Source organism: Bombina bombina, chromosome 6 (genome assembly GCF_027579735.1).
Source record: "Bombina bombina isolate aBomBom1 chromosome 6, aBomBom1.pri, whole genome shotgun sequence".
In the NCBI taxonomy this organism is placed as follows: domain Eukaryota; kingdom Metazoa; phylum Chordata; class Amphibia; order Anura; family Bombinatoridae; genus Bombina; species Bombina bombina.
This window is the reverse complement of record NC_069504.1, coordinates 274,157,167-274,177,085: the sequence shown is the minus strand read 5'-3', so window position 1 is coordinate 274,177,085 and position 19,919 is coordinate 274,157,167. Positions and strand designations below refer to the sequence as shown.

Genomic DNA, 19,919 nt, shown 5'->3' with positions numbered 1-19,919 from the left:
TGCATTTGTGATTGGCTGATGGCTGTCACATGGTACAGGGGGGGTGGAGAAAGACATAACTTTTAAAATTGTCAGAAAAAAATCTACTACTCATTTAAAGTTCAGACTAAGTGCTATTGCATTGTCTTGTTATCTTGCAATTGTTGATTATGCAAATCTACTGTGTTGACTGGTCCTTTAAAGATGTGAGATACTGAAGCTTTTCCTCTTCATACTGGGCGGCGCCATCTTGGAGCTTTGGTTTTCTTACAGCCTGTGACAGAAGCAAGCACACTCACAGAACAGAGATATTGGCCACTTATTTACAGCTGTATCATTTGCTTGGCGTTAGTATACAATAAAAATAAAAAGTATACATAAAAAAAGCATTCAACAATAATATAGAGCAGTGCAGTCACTGCAAAAAGTACAGCTCCTGTATCATACACCCTAACCTGAAGCACTTTATATAGTTGTCAAAATGTTGACAACCTAATTGATATGTAAATGCACACTGCCTCTGTCACCAAATACCTGAGCTCCAAGATGGCGGCGCCCAGTATGAAGAGGCGGAGCTTCAGTATTTGGCACCTTTAAGCTATTTATATAGGAAAACTGATTTGAAAAGAGCCCGCAGGAACAGGATGAAATGCAATAACATATGAGAGTAGTGTCCCTTTAAAGTGGTTTAGCACTGATTCAGCTTAGTTACAATTAGTAATAATTTATTTAACGGGTATTTATATAAACAGACATACAGTATATTCCTGTCTAATCGCCATCTAATAGCTAAATATAAATATATATATTAACCATTTTTTTCTAGGTCCCCCTATAGGCTAGCATGGCGCCTGCGTATAACTAATTAGTGGGCTTTAATGAAGTCAGAACAATGAGAAATAGATATTCATTTCTTTGTGATATTCTTTTTTAAAGGCAGTGAGGGAACAGACAGAGAGAGGAACTATGAATGTTCTGGGACAGGTATTAGGGTAACAGTTTGAGGTAGTTAAAAGCTTTAGGGGAGTGGGTTGAGAAGTATAGTGAAGCACTGAGTGAAGAGGACCGGGGCAGGGAGAGGAGTAAGTATGTGGACTGGAGCAAGAACAGAATTGTATTGGGGCAAAATAAAGTCAGTGGAGGGGTTAATATATGGGGATCAGAGACTGTTGCAGGTAGAAGTGAGTTAACAGCCTAAGTAATGGATTGGACAGTAAGTGGGTTAGGCAGCAGTGTGTTTTGCTGTGAGAAGGGTAATTATATGGGGTGGGTCAGCGAGTGGGCAAGCAGAGGAGCAAGTTGCAGGGATAAGTATATGGGGATACATTTAAGCTACCTAGTATGTCCAGTGCTATTCCAAATAATGTTTATCCTATCATGATTGTTGATGCAAAATTGATAATGCACCTTAAAAAAGCAAATGAGTGCAGATAAGATGATGGAGGTTTGCACCGACTGTTTGTACAAATGTGTTTTTACGTAAAGGCTAATAAAAGCTACATTTTATGAAAATAAGACCTTCACTGGGTTCCTTGCTTTGGATTGTGGAGCTTAAACTGCCTGAGTACCAGGGGGGAGGGGTGTTGGTATATAGAACGGCATGTTGGGAGATCTTGTTTACAGATTGGAGAAAAAAAATGAGAGTTGGTTTGTAGTTTGGTGATGCTGAGAAGGGGAGTTGATGTAGTTGGACACAGAGCTAGGAGAAGTTAATAAAAAGCTCCAAATCTTTATTATTCCTCCCTGGGGATTGGATCACAAGGTAAATAAAAAGCCCCCATTGTAAACATTATTCCCAAGATTCACTTGGGGTGGATGCCAAAGTGTGACAAATGTGGGGAAAAGAGAATCAAGCACCTGAGAGGGAAGTTATGCTTCTGAAAATAATGGTACTTTTCCATTAACTGGCTGAAAATCTTTAGCGCCATCTGCTGGCATTTTGTATTCACCAACAGAGTGGCGGTCAGTTTATGAAAAAGTAGTTTTTTTCAATATATGATTACCGCTCTCTCAGTATATATACGTATTAAATATACATTATCCAAATTAATTTTGGACACAATTTAGCATAAATAGAGACTATGGTGATACCATAATAAGGAGAAAGGGGAAATGTTTATGGCTAATAGTATTAAATGGATACTAACCCCAAATGTTTTCTTTCATGATTCAGATAGAGCAACTTTATAATTTACTCGTATTATTATAGCCAAACTCCTCCACTACTTACATTATTGTAAACTTTTTTTTAACTTGAATGTTTTTTTTTATGAATTACAAAAAAGAAAATGTTGGGGTTTCATATCCCTTTATTAGTCCTTTAAATATCCTTTAAAACATATTATCTTTTAAGGAAACAGACATCATACACCTGTGAGACTAACAGTCTGAGTGATAACCAGAAGGTTAAATCCAATTATAAGAGGAAAGTTTATTCTCCTATTTCCAAAAAGGGTTCAAACGTTCCACTAAGTTACATGAGAACCAGATTAATGTATCTAGAGGGGCCTAAACCTGGGGGCATTTTCCTCTTGCTCTCCCTTCTCTGGATATAAATAGCGCCTGCTCTGATCTCAGTGATCACTACGAGTATGTAGTAGGGTTAAAAGCAAAAACATCATACTTAGGTATGTTATATATATACTGCAACCACTCATGGGAGTGAAAAATAACATATTTAGATGTAAATTATAGGACAATCAGGAAAATAAATGCACTAATTCAATGTTGTTGTTGTTGTTTATATTCTCAGTACAAGAATATCCATTTTACAAATAAAAAAACAGAAGAAAACAACTCCTCTAATGTATTTTTTAACTGTTGAATGTTTGCATAACTTTGTAATCTAACAAGTCTTGAGGCTTCTGTTCTTACCTATAGTGTTCAGGTGACACCTAGTGGTTTGTAGAAGAATAGCATGACTGACTAAATAAACTATTACAGGCACATGAAAGTCTTAATGAAACTTTCATGATTCACATAGAGCACTGGATTTCTAACCTGACCTCAGGCTTCCCTAACAGGCCATATTTTGAGGATATCTGAACTGGAGTACAGGTGAAATAATCAGATAATTAGTAAATATGGTTATTTTACCTGCTCTCATCCAAGGTAATCCTAAAAATCTGGCCTGTTTCGATAGACTTTTTAGTTTACTCCTTTTATCACATTTTTTTTTCTTGGTATCCTTTTGTTGAAAAGCATGACTAGGTTGGTTCAAGAGCAGCAATGCATTACTGGGAGCTAACTAGTCATTTGTTGCTACACCCATATGCTTATTGTCATTGGCTCACCAGATGTGTTCAGCTAAGTTCCAGCAATGCATTGCTGCTCTGGAGCTAATTTTAACTATGTATTTAACTTCTTGGTAGAGGTTAAACACATAGTTGTATACAAGCAATACTCCAATAATAAAATGCTGTAACACATTAGAACATTTTCTGCATTTTTGATGTCCCTTGAATAATTGCACTGTTCTTCTTTATACAATGAAATGAAAAAGACAGAGAAATGCACTGTAGCGCACAATAACTACATGTTGAATTAGGATATGGTAAGAATAAAGAAATTATGTGCACGTGAAGAGGAGAAAATAAAGGATGGTATCTGCATATCTAAGTAGTCACCTGACCACTATAACATAAAAAAGCTTTAGATATGGATGACAGGGAACATTCAGGAATCCCCCACCCTAAATTTATAGTATACGTATCAGCACTTAAGCGCTGTATTACAAAATACATTTTCAGAACCTTTCAAATGGTTATTTTATATGCAGATCTAGAGCAGCCCAGAGACATCTTGTTTGATAACCCAATTCACCCGGTGTCCATTGCTGTTTCTAATCAGAAACTAGAAATAATGGCATTTTTGTTCTAAACCAATCAGTGACAGTGCTGCATTTAGTGACGTCAGTTAAAGGGACAGTAACCTAGGTTTTATTGCACACATGAAAGAGCACTGTTTACATATGTAACACCACAAAGACCAACACCATATGAAAGAGCAGATGATTGTCTTTTAAATGAGGGGGTCTTGATTATCTGTAGCTGCTAAGGAGCTGAGATTGAGGGGTTAGAATAGCCACCCCCATTCAGCTCCTTTGCAGCTACACTTACCCCTTCCCTTTGTGAATTCACCACAATTTTGTGGCAACATCACTGACACTCACATTGAAGGTTTGGGAGTGTCGCCCACTTGGCCCCCAACAATTACCGGTTCATAGTGTGTGGGGAATCACAGAAAACCACTTCTGCTCAGCGATCCCCCTACATGACAAGAAAGCGTCATCATGCGCACTCAGGCCACTTTGTGCTTGATGAGAACGGCACATCGAAGCAGTTAAGTTTACAGAAGTACAGTTCCCACACCTCAAATGCATGAGAAAACAAAAACAAACCAAAACAAATTCACTAAACTATTGTAAATTGTCCTCTTTTCAATGCAACAAAGAAATAAAAATACTTTTGTCTTCTCCCTAATTAAAGGGCCATAATAGTCTAAATATTACATCTTCTAATCCTTTAGGCCCTGCTTTACTGTGTGTTTAACTCCCAGTAGAAGTGCCGCACGGGACCCACAGTGCACTGCTAGTAACAAGCTGAACCCACCACTGATCCAATCATCAGCGCTAGTTACACAACTCAGATGTGATGAAATCCTAAATTACATCATGGACTACTTAACATGTGACATCACTCATGGTGGGACTAAAACGCACAAACAGTGGTTCAGACCTGCTCCATACATCTTCTTCTAACAATGCATATAATCAGAACGCCTAATTGTCTAGTAATTTGCAGGATTTCCCTGAGTTGACCAGTGTTTTACTCTGTTTTAAAGAATGAATAGATTATTATTATTATTATCATTTATTTGTATAGCGCCGCAAAATAGATGAGGTTGTGTTTTGGCTAAGGTTATATTTTATGTCTAGAACCTGTTTAGGGTATGGCCATGGCAGGTATGAGTGAGGCTTATTTCATATCTCCATTTATCAAGATTTGTTATGGAAACTTTGCATCAGTACTTTGTGGCTGTTACCTCTGGGTTGGCCACTGCTATAAAATTATTTGCTAAGGTTCTGACAGCTCTTGTGATAAGATCAGGTCCCAGGTTATTGCTCTGATTCTTTATCCAGACTGTATTTTATGTAAGCCTCATCAGCAGCTGACAACCTAATGAGATTATGATTACGATGCATTTGACTTTTAGATTGCAGACAAATCTTTCCAAAAGTTGTCTAATGCCATCAAGTCAGGATTAGTTCCAGGGAATTATTGCAGGCATAAGTGTTGGATAAAATATTTCCACAAAGTTATTCAGAACAATGGAGTTCATATCACAAATTAGATTCCTGGTGGATTAGCGGGATAATTGTGCAACTAAGGGATTGTTTGGTGGTGGCGGTGGTGCTAGGGTTTGATGGTAGACATTTTGAATGCCCCAGTGGACAGATATGTAGATGTGAGTTATCTATGCTTTGTAGCTTTAATGAGAGATCTCAACATTTTTTAAATTATTTGTTAACCTGAAGAGTCATGAGTGCTGGCTGTGGTCTGGAGTACAGACAAGGCAGATGTTAGTATGTTATAAGGACATTTTTTGTTTAGCTGCACTTGACCATGGTGGTATAGGTCCGTCTAACTCAAGGGTGTCATAGCATTTTGTGTACAAGTTATCACTTGGGTGGTTTTTATGAGCAATTCTTTGTACAGTTATAAAGATGTACATAAATGTGTGTTGTAAATGGGAGGGATTGTTGAGTAGTGGGAACTAAACAAAAAAAATCACTGGAGGGTGCACTGTGGCTAAATGCCTTAGACTTAAAGGGACATTAAACACTAAATAAATGCTAGATAGAATGGTGCTTTCAAATAAAATATTAGTCTGAGAATAACATGTAGATGTATTTTTTAAGTTTTATTAGCTGTTAAAATATTGACAAAATAAGTGTAAAGTTTTAGGGGTCAGTTTATTAAATGACGAGCGGACATCGCTAAATGCCGACAGAATACGCATTTAACATTGCACAAGCATTTCTTGTAAAATGCTTGTGCAATGCCGATCTCTGCACATTCATGGCCAATCAGCCGCTAGCTGGGGGTGTCAATCATTGGGATCGTATTGGATCAGGATGATTGCAGTCCACCACCTAAAAGGTGGCGGGCAAGTTTAGGAGCAGCAGTCTTATGACCACTGCTTCTTAACTTATGTTTCCGGTGAGCCGGAAACTACGGGTGGAGAAAGCAGCATCCACTGCTTATTAAAACTCCCCCTTACTGTCTATAAAACAATGAGAGCTGCCATGTTGTAACTTAAGTTACCTTATTTGGTGTGGCCAATTAGAGACAGTAATAAATAGGTCACTAGAGTGTGCAGCCAATGGCTATGCAGAATATAACAATGTTCTGCACTTCCATTTCTAGCAGGAACTGAAAAGCTCACAATTTCAGAATAGAATTACAGGAAAAGGCGACAAAATAAATAATGAAAGTATATTGCAGACTTTTTTTTATATATATTTAATTTATCATTTTATATTACCATCTCAAAGTGCTTAATGTCCCTTTAACATCCTTGCTTTTGTTTTTTTCTCTTTCCAATACAGTGATGTTGGCTGTGCTCTTGGGAAGTCTGTAAATATAAAATAATGTAATATGTAGAAAACTGTTCCTTCCATTAATTGAGGATATATCTTGGCTTCCTCTGCAGACATCACATCTAGCAATATATTGGTATCAGCTAATTAATCATTTATGAGATGCTATACTGCACTCTTCCTTAATGCTGTCGGTAAAGAATCTATTTTTTGCCAAATTTAGTTAGACAATGTCTTATATCAGTAATTCCTGGCAACAAGACAGAAATATATCAGCAGCACAGTCTACATAATAAAGATATGTCTGACATATCAATGTCATATACTTGTAGCTTTTCAGCACATGAAATCAAACACTATTTCTATACCTGTGCAATGTTTTCAGTAGTTTATTTAGAAATCTATAATGGTAGATGCTCATTGTCTCTATTTTACATTAGTTTAATGGTCTCTAGAATATTTTCAGAAATTGCGTCAGGTTAGCGCAACCTCAGAGCTCTGGTTAACTGTTACCCTTGAATAAAACGTTGTAGAAAAAAAACATTTAAAAAAATATATATTTAAAAGTACAGTTACACTCATAACACTAATTTAAAATATTTTTAAAAAAGGGCTCAAAGATATGAGGTCTCAGGTTTTAGAGAAAAAAAAGGCTGCAAAAGGCTTTAACATAGAGATACATACATATAAATGTCTAAATATGTATGTATGTTTTTATATATATATATATATATATATATATATATACATACACACAGTATGTGTGTGTGTGTGTGTGTGTGTGTGTGTGTATATGTGCTTTAGAGCCCTTTGCAGTTCAGAAGCTGAAAATGTACAATCTTATTTATGCAAAATCCATATTTAATGAAGTGTTTGTGTTTGTACTGTAAATATTTCACATTCCAATGTTCTTCACATAATGTTCTAAGTATTTTTAAATAGATATTTCTATATATATCTGTATATAACTATATATGTTATATATAATGTGTATATATATATATATATACACTTTACCTAAATACCATCAAATATATATATCTAACTATGTATTACATAGAACATATTCTGCTATGTGAAAAACATTGGAATGTGAAATATTAATATGTTATGTCAGCGCACTTGAGATCGAGTTTGCTCAACTTTTTTGGGGGATTTCTCCACTTTTTCGTGCTCCATTGAAGTCTTTTGGAGAATACGTTAACGCAATCGCGATATTGTAACTTTGTATTTTTGTGTGCTTTGGGTTAGCGCAAAGCAAAAACTTTTTACTTTCAACTTGTAATACGCGCTGTATACGACGTGCACAAAAAGCTGTAGTTGAGCACAGTTAACACGTGAGCGGGAGTGATAAATAGCGGTCCTCTCATAATCTAGACCTAAATTCGTAACTGCAATTCCTGTAAACCTCTTTGGACCAAGCTATGTTGAACTTTGAGTGGATACAACTCTTGTAGAGAGGAAGACTTGAGCTTAAGGGCACTTTGTACAGATTACTGAAGATATCTATTCAATGTGACAGCACTTCAGAGGAACTAAGTAACATATATGACCTTTACTAGTTTTCTATTAATGTTTGTCCTCATCAAACCAGTGACCTAGAAATACAGAATTTGAAAGCAGAGTCAGCTCAGCCAGCCTGTCTACATATTTTTAAGAGAGACATACAACTAAAGAAACTTAAAGGCACAGTAAAAGTTCCTTTGAAAATTAAATATAAAACTAAATATACTATACCTTTTTATACTTACCTTCATTTCCTATAATAGAAAAAAGTTTTGCCAGTTTTATTTTTTATATAAATCCCCCCACCCACCCCATGTTATTTGTAGTCCTTCCAGCTTAGCAGCTGGTTTTCCCTATTCAAGAAGCATAGTGCTACCGCCAATCAGAAGCTATAAGGACGCTGGCTTCTGTTGAGGCTGAAAGTGCGTGATCAAGCTGCCGTCTATCAGATTCTCCAGTGTCGGGTTTCACAGGAGCTGAAGAGGGAAAAAATAACACACAATAACCCATTTATCCAATGCTTTTCAAATGCATTTGTACCACAAAAGACTCTACCTTGTATTATTACAAATTAATAACATTGTTATTCAAATCAATCACAATTTAATTCTGAAAATGATTGAATACCCAAATTCCTATTAAAAGTGCAAGTGCAGACACCGCAGTATTCCACACAGTCATTGGTTGCACACTCAAGTAAGCCATTTATAACTGTCCATAATTGGCGTTAGCAGAAAAAGAAACCGGTTACAATATGGCGACGCCCAATGCTTTATGGACATTAAAATGTTACCCTTATTTTTTCAATATTTAAACAACTGATATCATTTAAAAAAATACATGTACATACTAGTATCTTTGCTCTGAATACTACATCATTCTATCAATGATTTATTTAGTGTTCAATGTCCCATTAAAAAGCATGTGATACGTCTGTTTATGGTTTTTAGTTTGCTTTTCATGTGCTTAAATCCCATAAACATCGGAAATATAATGTACATAACTTAAATGTTATTTTCAGATTGATTTGGCAGCTTCACTGAAAGGGACAGTCTACTCCAGAATTTGTACTGTTTAAAAAGATAGATAATCCGTTTATCACCCATTCCCCAGTTTTGCATAACCAACACGGTTATATTAATACATGTATTACCTCTGTGATTACCTTGTATCTATGCCTCTGCAGACTGCCCCTTATTTCAGTTCTTTTTACAGACTTGTGTTTTGGCCAATCAGTGCTGACTCATAAATAACTCCACGTGACAATGTTATCTATATAGCACACATGAACTAGCACTATCTAACTGTCAAAATGCTCTGAGATAAGGCAGCCTTCAAAGGCTTAGAAATTAGCATATGATCCTACCTAGGTTTAGCTTTCAACAAAGATTACCAAGAGAACAAAGCAAATTTGATGATAAAAGTACACTGGAAAGTTGTTTAAAATTGCATGCCCTATCTGAATCATGAAATTTTAATTTTGACTAGACTTTAATTATTATAATACCCTTGAAAATAATTAAAAAATCCAAATCGCTATACAGTGTTTTTGTGTACTCATTTAGATATTTTAAAGGGACAGTCAAGTAAAAAAAAACTTTCATGATTTAAATAGGGCATGTCATTTTAAACAACTTTCCAATTTACTTTGTCACCAATTTTGCTTTGTTTTCTTGGTATTCTTAGTTGAATGCAAAACCTAGGAGGTTCATATGCTAATTTCTTAGACTTAGACCTTCTAATTTGAAAGCATTTTGACAAATTATCACCACTAGAGGGCGTTAGTTCATGGGTTTCATATAGATAACATTGAGCTCACGCACGTGAAGCCCCTAGGAGTGAGCACTGATTGGCTAAAATGCAAGTCTGTCAAAAGAACTGAAATAAGGGGGCAGTCAGCAGAGGCATAGATACCAGGTAATTACAGAGGTAAACTGTGTATTATTATTACTGTGTTGGTTATGCAAAACTGGGGAATGGGTAATAAAGGGATTATCTATCTTTTTAAACAACAAAAATTCTGGTGTGGACTGTCCCTTTAATAAAGGGGTCATAGAAAGAGAACAGTGAGTGATTTTTAGGAGAAGTTGTTTAATATAAAAAAAGAGAAGTTGATTGAGCAATGATTGAAAGAGAAAGAAGGCAAAGAAAATGTTGTTGGGGAAAAAGTACAACAACAACAAAATTCAAGGAAAGAGGAGAAAAGGGAGTTACTTGAGATAAAGGAGTAAACTAGACGTAAGAGAAAATGTAATGAAAAAATTGGAGAAGGAAAGGGGAAAATTGATATTAATTGGTAACTTATGTCCACTTCTGTGAGGTGTATCACCCCTTCAAATGCAGGAAAACGTACCATATACAGTGGCCATCTTTATGTGAAATTAATATACATAGACAATAAGCCACATTGATAGTGTGGGTCTCCCGGCCTGCACTTTGCATGTAGGAGTATTAGCTGTTTACCTGACCCCTGCATGATGATTCACAGGCAGTTTATCTGTACCAGGCATGTACATGCTATCTTTTTTATTATTGCATGTAATAATTTGGGTTATAGAATTGCCACCTCTAAGTGTTAAACTAGTAAATGTATAAACACGCTCTGCATTTAAGATGATTGTTTACAGGACTACATCATGTGTGTTGTGTTATTGCCTATACACATGCTCACATTGGGTAGGATTACAGGCTATATGCACCTGTTATTTATATATGTCATATGTCATATTTTTGCCTGTTTATCTGACTATTGATTTGTGTTTACTTATTTCCCCTCTGTCTGTGGGTTTATGTTCTACACAATAGCACTTTGTATGTTATATTACCTGCTACATGTATGTGCCTATATGTATAACAACACTGAAAAATAATTGGATCTATATCCCATTTGTTAGCTATACAACTGCCCCTTAATTGTATACCTATGGTAAACTGGTCGATAAATCTGTTTAAAATGTAGGAGCTAATACAAATATTTAGGAGCCAGACATACTTTTAGGAGCCATACAGTGGTACCTGTGTATAGATATATGAAGAATAACCCAAAAAAGTAAAGATTTAGGGGTAAAAATCTAAAATGAGCAAGGGCATGTTGTAGCTGTTTGCTGTATTGACCCATGTTTTGCTGAATAAAGGTCTATTTTAAATGAATCTTGGAAGCTGGCGGACATTGTTCATTTGCCAAAACTGTAGGAGCCAGTAACTCCCTGGGTTAGTTGAGCTCTGAATTACACTTTCCTATGTAAATAGTTTGAAGGGAAAATCAAGATAAGGTTAAATAAAGTTGACATAAAGGGACAATGTGATTAAAAAATAAATTGCTCTAATTCATTAAAGGGATGTGAAAGTCAAACTAAAGTGTTAATGATTCATATAGAGCATTCAATTATAAAAGACTCTAATAAACTTATCTTATCAAAATTAAAATATTGGTATCCTTTGTTTGAAAGCATATCTAAGTAGTTATCTTGTGATTGGTAGGTACAAATACCACTTACCAGGTGTGCTGAAGTAGCTTCCAGCAATACATTGCTGCTCTGAAGATGACAACTTTATATTTAACCCCTTTGCATGGTTTGAATCACATTTGAACATTTTCTTTTTGCACTTTTATGTCCCTTTTAAAAATGTTTTTAAATAGTAAATAACAAATAAAAAGCATAACCCATTTTTATTAACACCTTTCTTACCTATAGAATAATTGGTAGCACAATGAATTGTAAACATACAGTAAAACCCAGTTTTCCCCTTATTTGCAAACCGGGAGGAATTACCTACCTTGTCTCTAGGTATAGGATCAAGTTGCACTTCTTACAAAGGCATCGGAAACCTTATTTCATTATAAACTGTCATCCTCATGTTCATTCTACCAAGAAAGGTTAAATGTATCTAATTTCAGAAACGCATGGCATACAGTGAAATCATACATCCCTGTGACAGTGTCTAAATATTATACCAACATGTCCCTACTTCATTCTATATTTGTTCTTGTTAGTCTGATTTGAAAGGCAAATATTCCATGGTTAAGCTCAGGGGTAAAAGACTTCCTACAGGTTTTGATTGGAGCAGGCTGTTATGAGACACAAAGCAGGAGACCTGTGCTCTTAAGCATCGGCTGTCTGCCTGCTTTCACTGAGTCAGAGACGTTCAATTATTCGCTTGCTGCAATAACAGTACACTTTCCCGGCTTCACAGCCAAGACCTCTGGGATGGGAACTGCAATATACAAGCTGTCCAACAAAATCAAATTTCAAGTGAAGAAATCCAAAACATCAGGTATGGATGTATCTATATCAATACCTGTATTATTCTTTATCTAGAAGTTGTAAACATTGTATAATGTGTTAAAGTAATAACCATGTATCTGTCAAATGGTCTCTGCTAAAAGCAAATGTCTATTGGAAAACACACTGTGTATTCTAATAGGATAAACAAAACAATTCATCAGAGGAGACTGAAAATAATGCTTGTATTTATAAGCTCATTTGTAATTTGTGGATCTTTTTAGGACATATCCAGGATGAGTAATTACTATTTATTTCCCTGATATTATACTCTCATAAGGATTTGATAGGAAATGTGCATACGTTACAGCTTCATTAGTATGTATAGGTTGTTGTAAATGGCATATTGACTTCTGGTGTTAGACAGAATTGCATCACAGCAGTTTTAAACAAAAATGCACTTTAGGAGCACATGGTAGATTTCATACTGTACCCCCACACTAGGCTGTGCGAGTTGCCCGTCTTTTTCACAGGGCGTTGTAATATTTTTTTTATAAACTAAAATGATCTGAGAGTGTATCATGAAAATAGGATTATGTTGTTTAAATCTAATAAAATGTGAAGGGTTTTTATAAATCTTTGCATATTTCTTACTTTAATATCTGCATAAAGCTACCAGAAAGTGAAATATGCACACTCATTGTATCCAACATGCCTTGCTTATTCTATCTAATATAATAAAGCATAGCTTAGAATAAATTATAAATGAGAACATTCCTGTACTGTCCAATAAATGGATTTCCTTGGCTCATTAGAAATCTGACTATCTACATACAGAGCAAAGTGGTAATTAAATGGTTTGTAGACCTGTTTCATATTATGGCCTACCTTAGTTTACTAGATGGTGTTATGAGTGTAACTGTTTTAATGTATTTGTGATGTGTTTTGTGACATTTTAGTTTCGCGAAACAGTTAACCAGAGCTCTGAGGTCACTGTAATCCTTCTAGTGTAAATCGCGATTGCGCTCGCATGTTCTCATTTACTTTAAACTTGCAATACGAGAGCAAATTAACTTGAGTGCAAACTATCGCAAAAACCCAATATTGCTTGTGCACAAACGATAGTGCGCCACTCGTAATCTGGCACATAATGTGAACATCACACTCGTATACCATAACCAATAAAACATGGGCCAATCAAAAAAAACTTTTGGGGGCGTAGACATGACACCTTCACACACATAAGTATATTCTTAACCCATTGTACCCCTCATGGTTCTATGCATTAAGTCCAAGAGTAAAAACAACCTAATGTATTAACAGCTTATTAAATGTGGGGGTAAATATATTAAATAAAGGGATTTAAATCAAACTCCCTGTTCATCCCTTTAGGATACATATTATCTAGCATCCAAATCTATTTAGCTTCCTTAGGGAGCAGATCCCTTTACCTATCACCACCTCTGGCTTTTTTCTCTGCCTTATCTAAAACCATATATCTCAATCGGTGAACCTGGTGGCCCATTACAAGAAGATGGTTAGGGACTGGAAGGTGTTCCAAATCAGGATTCCTGATATTTAAGTTATGTTGACCAATGCAGTCTCTGACCTGCTGGGTTGTTTCTACTATGTATAATAGCCTACAAGGGCATTTTAAGGCATATATGACATATGAAGCGTTTGTGATTGGCTGATAGCTGTCACATGGTACGTGTATGCATTTGTGATTGGCTGATGGCTGTCACATGGTACAGGGGGAGTGGAAATAGAAATAACTTAAAATTGTCAGAAAAAAATCTATTCATTTGAAGTTCAGACTAAGTTCTATAGCATTGTCTTGTTATCTTGCATTTGTTGATTATGCAAATCTACTGTGTTGACTGGTCCTTTATTTCTGTTATAAAATTTTCTTCACTCTTTTAGTATATTTTATTGAAGAATAAACCTATGTAGACTCAGGAGCATGTGTGCGTCTTTAGCACTGAGACAGCAGTGTTTGCAACACTGTTTGTAATAGTGTTATACATGTTTGCATGCACTGTTGCCATGGAATGTTAAAGACATGTCCTGACTCTTAAGCTCACCTAGATATGCTTGTCAGCATAGAATACCAAGAGTATTAAACATATTTAATAATAGAAGGAAAGTGGCTTTCTTTTTACTGTACTGTCCCTTTAAAAAAATGAAAACCAAAATAAAATTACATTATAGTGCTCAAAAACATATAATTGGTAACTTTATTAATTTCCATAAAATTCTATGTAATTTATTTATACAAAAGGGTCACCAAATACTATATGAACAATAAATAAAAGATGGCAATAATCTCCCCAAGATTTGGCCACCATAATCTTATATTCTATTACTTACCTCTATGGAAAGTTTAATGGGACACTAAACCCAAAATTTTTCTTTCATGATTTAGATAGAGAATCCAATTTTAAACAACATTCCTATTTACTTCTATTATCTAATTTGCTTAATTTTTTAGATATCTTTTGTTGAAGAAATAGCAATGCACATGGGTGAGCCAATCACATGAGGCATCTATGTGCAGCCACCAGTTACTGAGCCTATCTAGATATGCTTTTCAGCACAGAATATCAAGAGAATAAAACAAATTAGATAATAGAAGTGAATTAGAAAGTTGTTTAAAATTGCATGCTCTTTCTAAATCATTAAAGACAAATTTTTGGTTTAATGTCCCTTTAAGTTTAACCCACTTTTAAAGTTAAGATGGAACTGAAACAACTATTGGATAAAGTGAAATGAGAAGTTTTTAGTCCCCAAGATCCATAAACCCTCGGTTAATTGTTCTCCCCACACCCAGATGTACCCAGTATGAACTCTCTAAAGGTTGATGAGGGAACATCCGGGCTATTTAGAAGATAGCATGCATGATAATAAAGGACCAGTAAATACAGAAGATTTGCATAAACAACAAATACATGATAACAAGACAACGCAATAGCACTTAGTCTGAACTTCAAATAAGTAGTAGATTTTTTTTTTCTGACAAATTTTAAAGCTATGTCTTTTTCCACTCCCACTGCATCATGTGACAGCCATCAGCCAATCATAAATGCATATATACATATTCTGTGAATTCTTGCACATGCTCAGTAGGAGCTGATGACTCAAAAAAAGTGTAAATATAAAAAGACTGTGTACATTTTGTTAATGAAAGTAAATTGGAAAGTTATTGCTTTTCTATCTGAATCATGAAAGTTTAATTTTGACTTGAGTATCCCTTTAATTAGTTAAAATGTTACTTGGACTTGAAAACCAAGATGGCAACAATAGACATTAAAGATTTCTATACTATTATGTCACAGACTTTAGGTTTGATAGCCTATCCAGACATACATTGCTTTCTTCTGATAGATTCATTGTTGTGTTGGAAGCTGCAGAATTTCTAACATAAAAAGACTGTGCACAGATTTATAATGGAATTAAAAAATATCTTCTTATAAAATTGCATGCTCTGTCTGAATCATGAAAGTTTAATTTTGCCTTTTATGTATCTTTTACTCCTTTAAGTAAGAGTAAGAAGTGTCATTGATCTCACTGATGTGCCCTATAAAACACATTAGATCAGATTTCTCTGTCAGTCCAATTTTCCACTATGCTGTGAAAACATCACTTTTAACTTTTCAAAGAAATAAAGTTTTATTGCTTTTAAATGGTCAAAGATTACAAGCTTCAGATTTTGATGAACACACAACTCTCTAACGTAATACCATGATAAATGTGTCTCTTTAAAGATGTTAAAGGGACAGTATACTGTAAAATAGTTTTTGGCTTAATGTGTTTACAATTGCTTTTTTTTACCAACTACAGAGAAAAAATGTATGAAAAATAGCTTTTTATGTTTTTTTGTGTATATTAAAGCTCTGATTTTGTGTTTTGAAGCCACAACCTAATAAAATGGGTTGAGCTTGTAGTTATAATCAGATCTCATTACTTTATCACATTGTGTACATATACCTGCTTCTTTATCTTGTATCTTTCCATAAAACAATTACCAGTACTTGGAGAGAACAATGGAAAATCAACATTTTATTACCTTATCTCTGCTATATCCCACTTGGAGTATAGTTTCTTCTGCTGGCTGTGTTTACAAAGCTTATCTATAGCTGGGACCTGCGGCCACAAACTTTCAGAATAGGTGGGGATACCACATGCTAAATCAACTATTTCAAATGCCAATATAAGGGTAAATGAGCTACTTGTAAACAATTTAATACACTCCAGCAGGTAAAGTGGATCATTGGGAACAAATTAAAGGGGAGAAGTTTTTTGAGTAAACTGTCCCTTTAATGATGCTATACAGCATATTTATTAAATTGTACATTAGTCTAAGTGTATATCCTTTTCACATTGCATAAATACACTTAGTTCCATTTCATGCATATAACAGATGCATTAGTCAGTTGCTCACTTCTGATTTGTATTTGTTTATTTCTTGTTTAGAACACTTTATCCATCCTTTTGTATGTAAGATGTAATCATGTGAGTGTATAGGTTATTTATGGGACCAAGATATTTTATCTACGGGTGTGACTTTTTGCTGATTTGCAATATGCATTTTGCTCTAATTTGGACCGAAAGGCGCTTGCATGTCCCTTTAGTGTTTTGTAGACCGTTTCTACTTTTGGACAAATAGTGGTCCCTATAAACTGAAAGCACTTACACAGTCAAGTGCTCAAATTATTAAATATAAAAACGTTGACATTTTTAACTATTTATTTACTGGTCTTTTTTTTTTTTGCTTCTTTAGACTGTAAATACACATGTCATGCCCACTGCAAAGAGCAGGTGCACCTGAACTGCGAACCAAATGGAAAATTAATGGAATGTGTCCCTGCGTATGAAACATTGGACCACTCCAATAACAACAATGATAAGGTAACTTTTTCGTCTATTGTTTCATGTATGGAATAACCATGTTCTCTGAAGAGCAAAGTGTATAAATGTAATTTTAAGAGTAAAAGGCACAGCGTTTAAGCCACAGACCTCCTGGGGCAGATATATAGTATAGTAATACATTTAAAGTGAATGTAAATTTTGATGCTAAAGTGCCCGGTTTTTAAAAATTTGATAAAAACAGGGACACTTCCCTTTTAAACTTGACAGCAGCTCCAGCTTTCTCCGGTCGTCGCAAGCCATTTCTGACGTCAGAAATGATGGATAGGTAATCCTCCAATCACGGCTTCCCCCCCCAGGGAATCAGTGTCTGATTCAACGCCGTGATTGGAGGAAGCCGGGTTCCTCATTTTAGACCCAGGAAGAGGCTTTGCAACCGGTGGAGGAAGCTGGAGCTGCTGTCAAGATTAAAAGGTAATTTTTTTTCACAACAGGAGTTAAATGTAAAGTTTGATGAATTAAAGTGCCCCTGTTTTTAATCGAATTTTTAAAAACCGGGCACTTTAGCATCAAAATTTACATTCACTTTAACCCTATGTGTTGTCGGAAGGGGAAATAACATTGCTGAATAGAGGTTTATCATTTATACCGAGTAAGAATGTCACTGAACCTGATTTTATAGTGGATCTACTGTAAATAGATTCCAACGAACGTAGAAAATGAAAGAATATTTCCAACACCAAATTTTGAAATCAGTAGGATTTACATTTAAAAAAAGTTCTAAATTTGAACCAGTTTAATATAACCCAAGAATCAAAACTTTTATAAGACTAGTTATACAACATATGACACCAATTTTACAACATACTAAGGGCCAAATTATGAGTGAAGCGTTATTTAATGCTCCCGCTCGAGTGTTAACTGTGTTAGACATAAGCTTTTTGTGCGGGTTGGGTTGCGCTCGTATTATAAGTTGAAAGTAGACTGTTTTCACTTGCGCGCTAACCCAAAGAGCGCAAATAGCCGAACTTAGAATATTGCATGCGCATTCACGTATTCCCCCATAGAGGTCAATGGAGAAAAAAAGTGGAAAAAAAACCTAACACCCTAATCTTGCACAAACCCGATTACATATTCTCATGTGTGCTAACCCGACATGAAAATATGAATATTTCACATTCTAATGTTCTGTATTGTCAGTATTGCTTCAGACCTGAGAAAGGAAGACATTCTTCCGAAAGCTTGTCAACTTATAAATGTATAGTTAGTCCAATAAAAAAGTATAATTGCTTAATGCAATACTCTTGTTACTTTGTTATCTAAATCACTGGACTAACGTTGGAAAGAATTTATGAAGACTAAATTTCCAAAATTCCTATTCCGTACACAATATCTAAAATCCAGAAGACATTGGTCAAACCTGCCGGTAGACCAATTATCTCTGCTCAGGAGTCTATATTACAGCCACAAGCCACATTTTTATACAATGCATTACAACTAGTGGTAGCTGATAATCAAACTATTTTGAATGAAACAAATGAGCTTTTGAGAGCATTGCGACAAATATCGGTAATTAAGGGAGATTTTTTGGTAACTTTAGTTGTAAATAATTTATATACTATCATTCCTCATGATAAAGGACTGGCTGCGATCGAACAATTGGTCTCTGATTCTCCATGCTATAAGCGTCATCCAATACAATTCTTACTTTGCTTGATTGAAGTATGCTTGACTAAGATTATATTTACAAAAATCTGGCACGGCAATGGGGTAACAATGGCCCCTGCATTTTTCAACTTATTTATGGCACATTTTGAGAATTAATTTCTATTGCCTAAGTTTAATGATTCTATAGTCTTTTACAGAAGATTTATTGATGATATTATTTTCATCTGGAGAGGTGAGGAGAAAGCGTCACTTGATTGGTTTGAAGAATTTAATACTATTCTAAGATTTAAAATAACATATAGCATGGGGAAGATTTTCTCAATTTAGAGATAAAGATCATGGATAAGGGATTACATACTTAACTCTACAGTAAACCAACTGATCAAAACTCTTTGTTGCAAGCAGATAGCTGTCATCTCCATCTTAACTAAAGGGAATTACCAGGTCTCAGTTTGTTAGAACTACTAGAAACAACACTAATACACTGGTTGTGGTCTCACAGATAAGGGAAAGGGTTATTAACGGAGGGTACAAACAGAAGGTCCTGGATATACAGATACAACAGATCCAGGATGTGACTCAAGAGACTTTTTTTTTTGGCCATAAGGAGAAGTAAGATCTAAACAATAGATTGATTTAAAAAGGTTTGGGTTGAACACAGCATCAATTGGCAGATTACTGAGGTAACATTGACATGTTCTTTCGTCTGATTCAACATTACCATTTAAGAATATGTTGGTTACAGATGTGAGACAGACCTCAGAGATTTGTTGGTTAAAACAGATCCTGTTGACTGTTACAGAAGGGACATTAGTCTTTCTAAAAGAAAAGGGTTCCAAAGATGTCTAGGATGTTCTACGGCAACAGTTTAATTGTGACAAAAACATTCCATCATCCACACTGTAATAGGAAAGATAACATTTATCACATATTTACTTGCACTATAACATATACTGTGTACATTTTAATATATCCATGTTCCCTTTACTACATTGGCAAAACGAGTGAAACTTTAAGAGAATGCATGGCTAACCATAGAAGTGCTATACGCCAAGTCATCACTAGTGGTGACTTTG

The 19,919-nt window shown here is 35.2% G+C and overlaps 1 protein-coding gene across 1 annotated transcript in view; it reads left to right on the top strand.

Annotated features, from left to right (window-relative positions):
• The window catches only part of LOC128664393 (ras association domain-containing protein 5), a 144,877-nt gene extending 125,418 nt beyond the window's left edge, over positions 1-19,459 (top strand). Inside the window, exons 2-3 of the mRNA XM_053719224.1 lie at positions 17,090-17,217; positions 19,346-19,459. Coding sequence (XP_053575199.1) covers positions 17,090-17,217; positions 19,346-19,459 — 242 coding nt within the window. The remainder of the gene's footprint in view (positions 1-17,089; positions 17,218-19,345) is intronic.
• Positions 19,460-19,919: the final 460 nt, after the last annotated feature.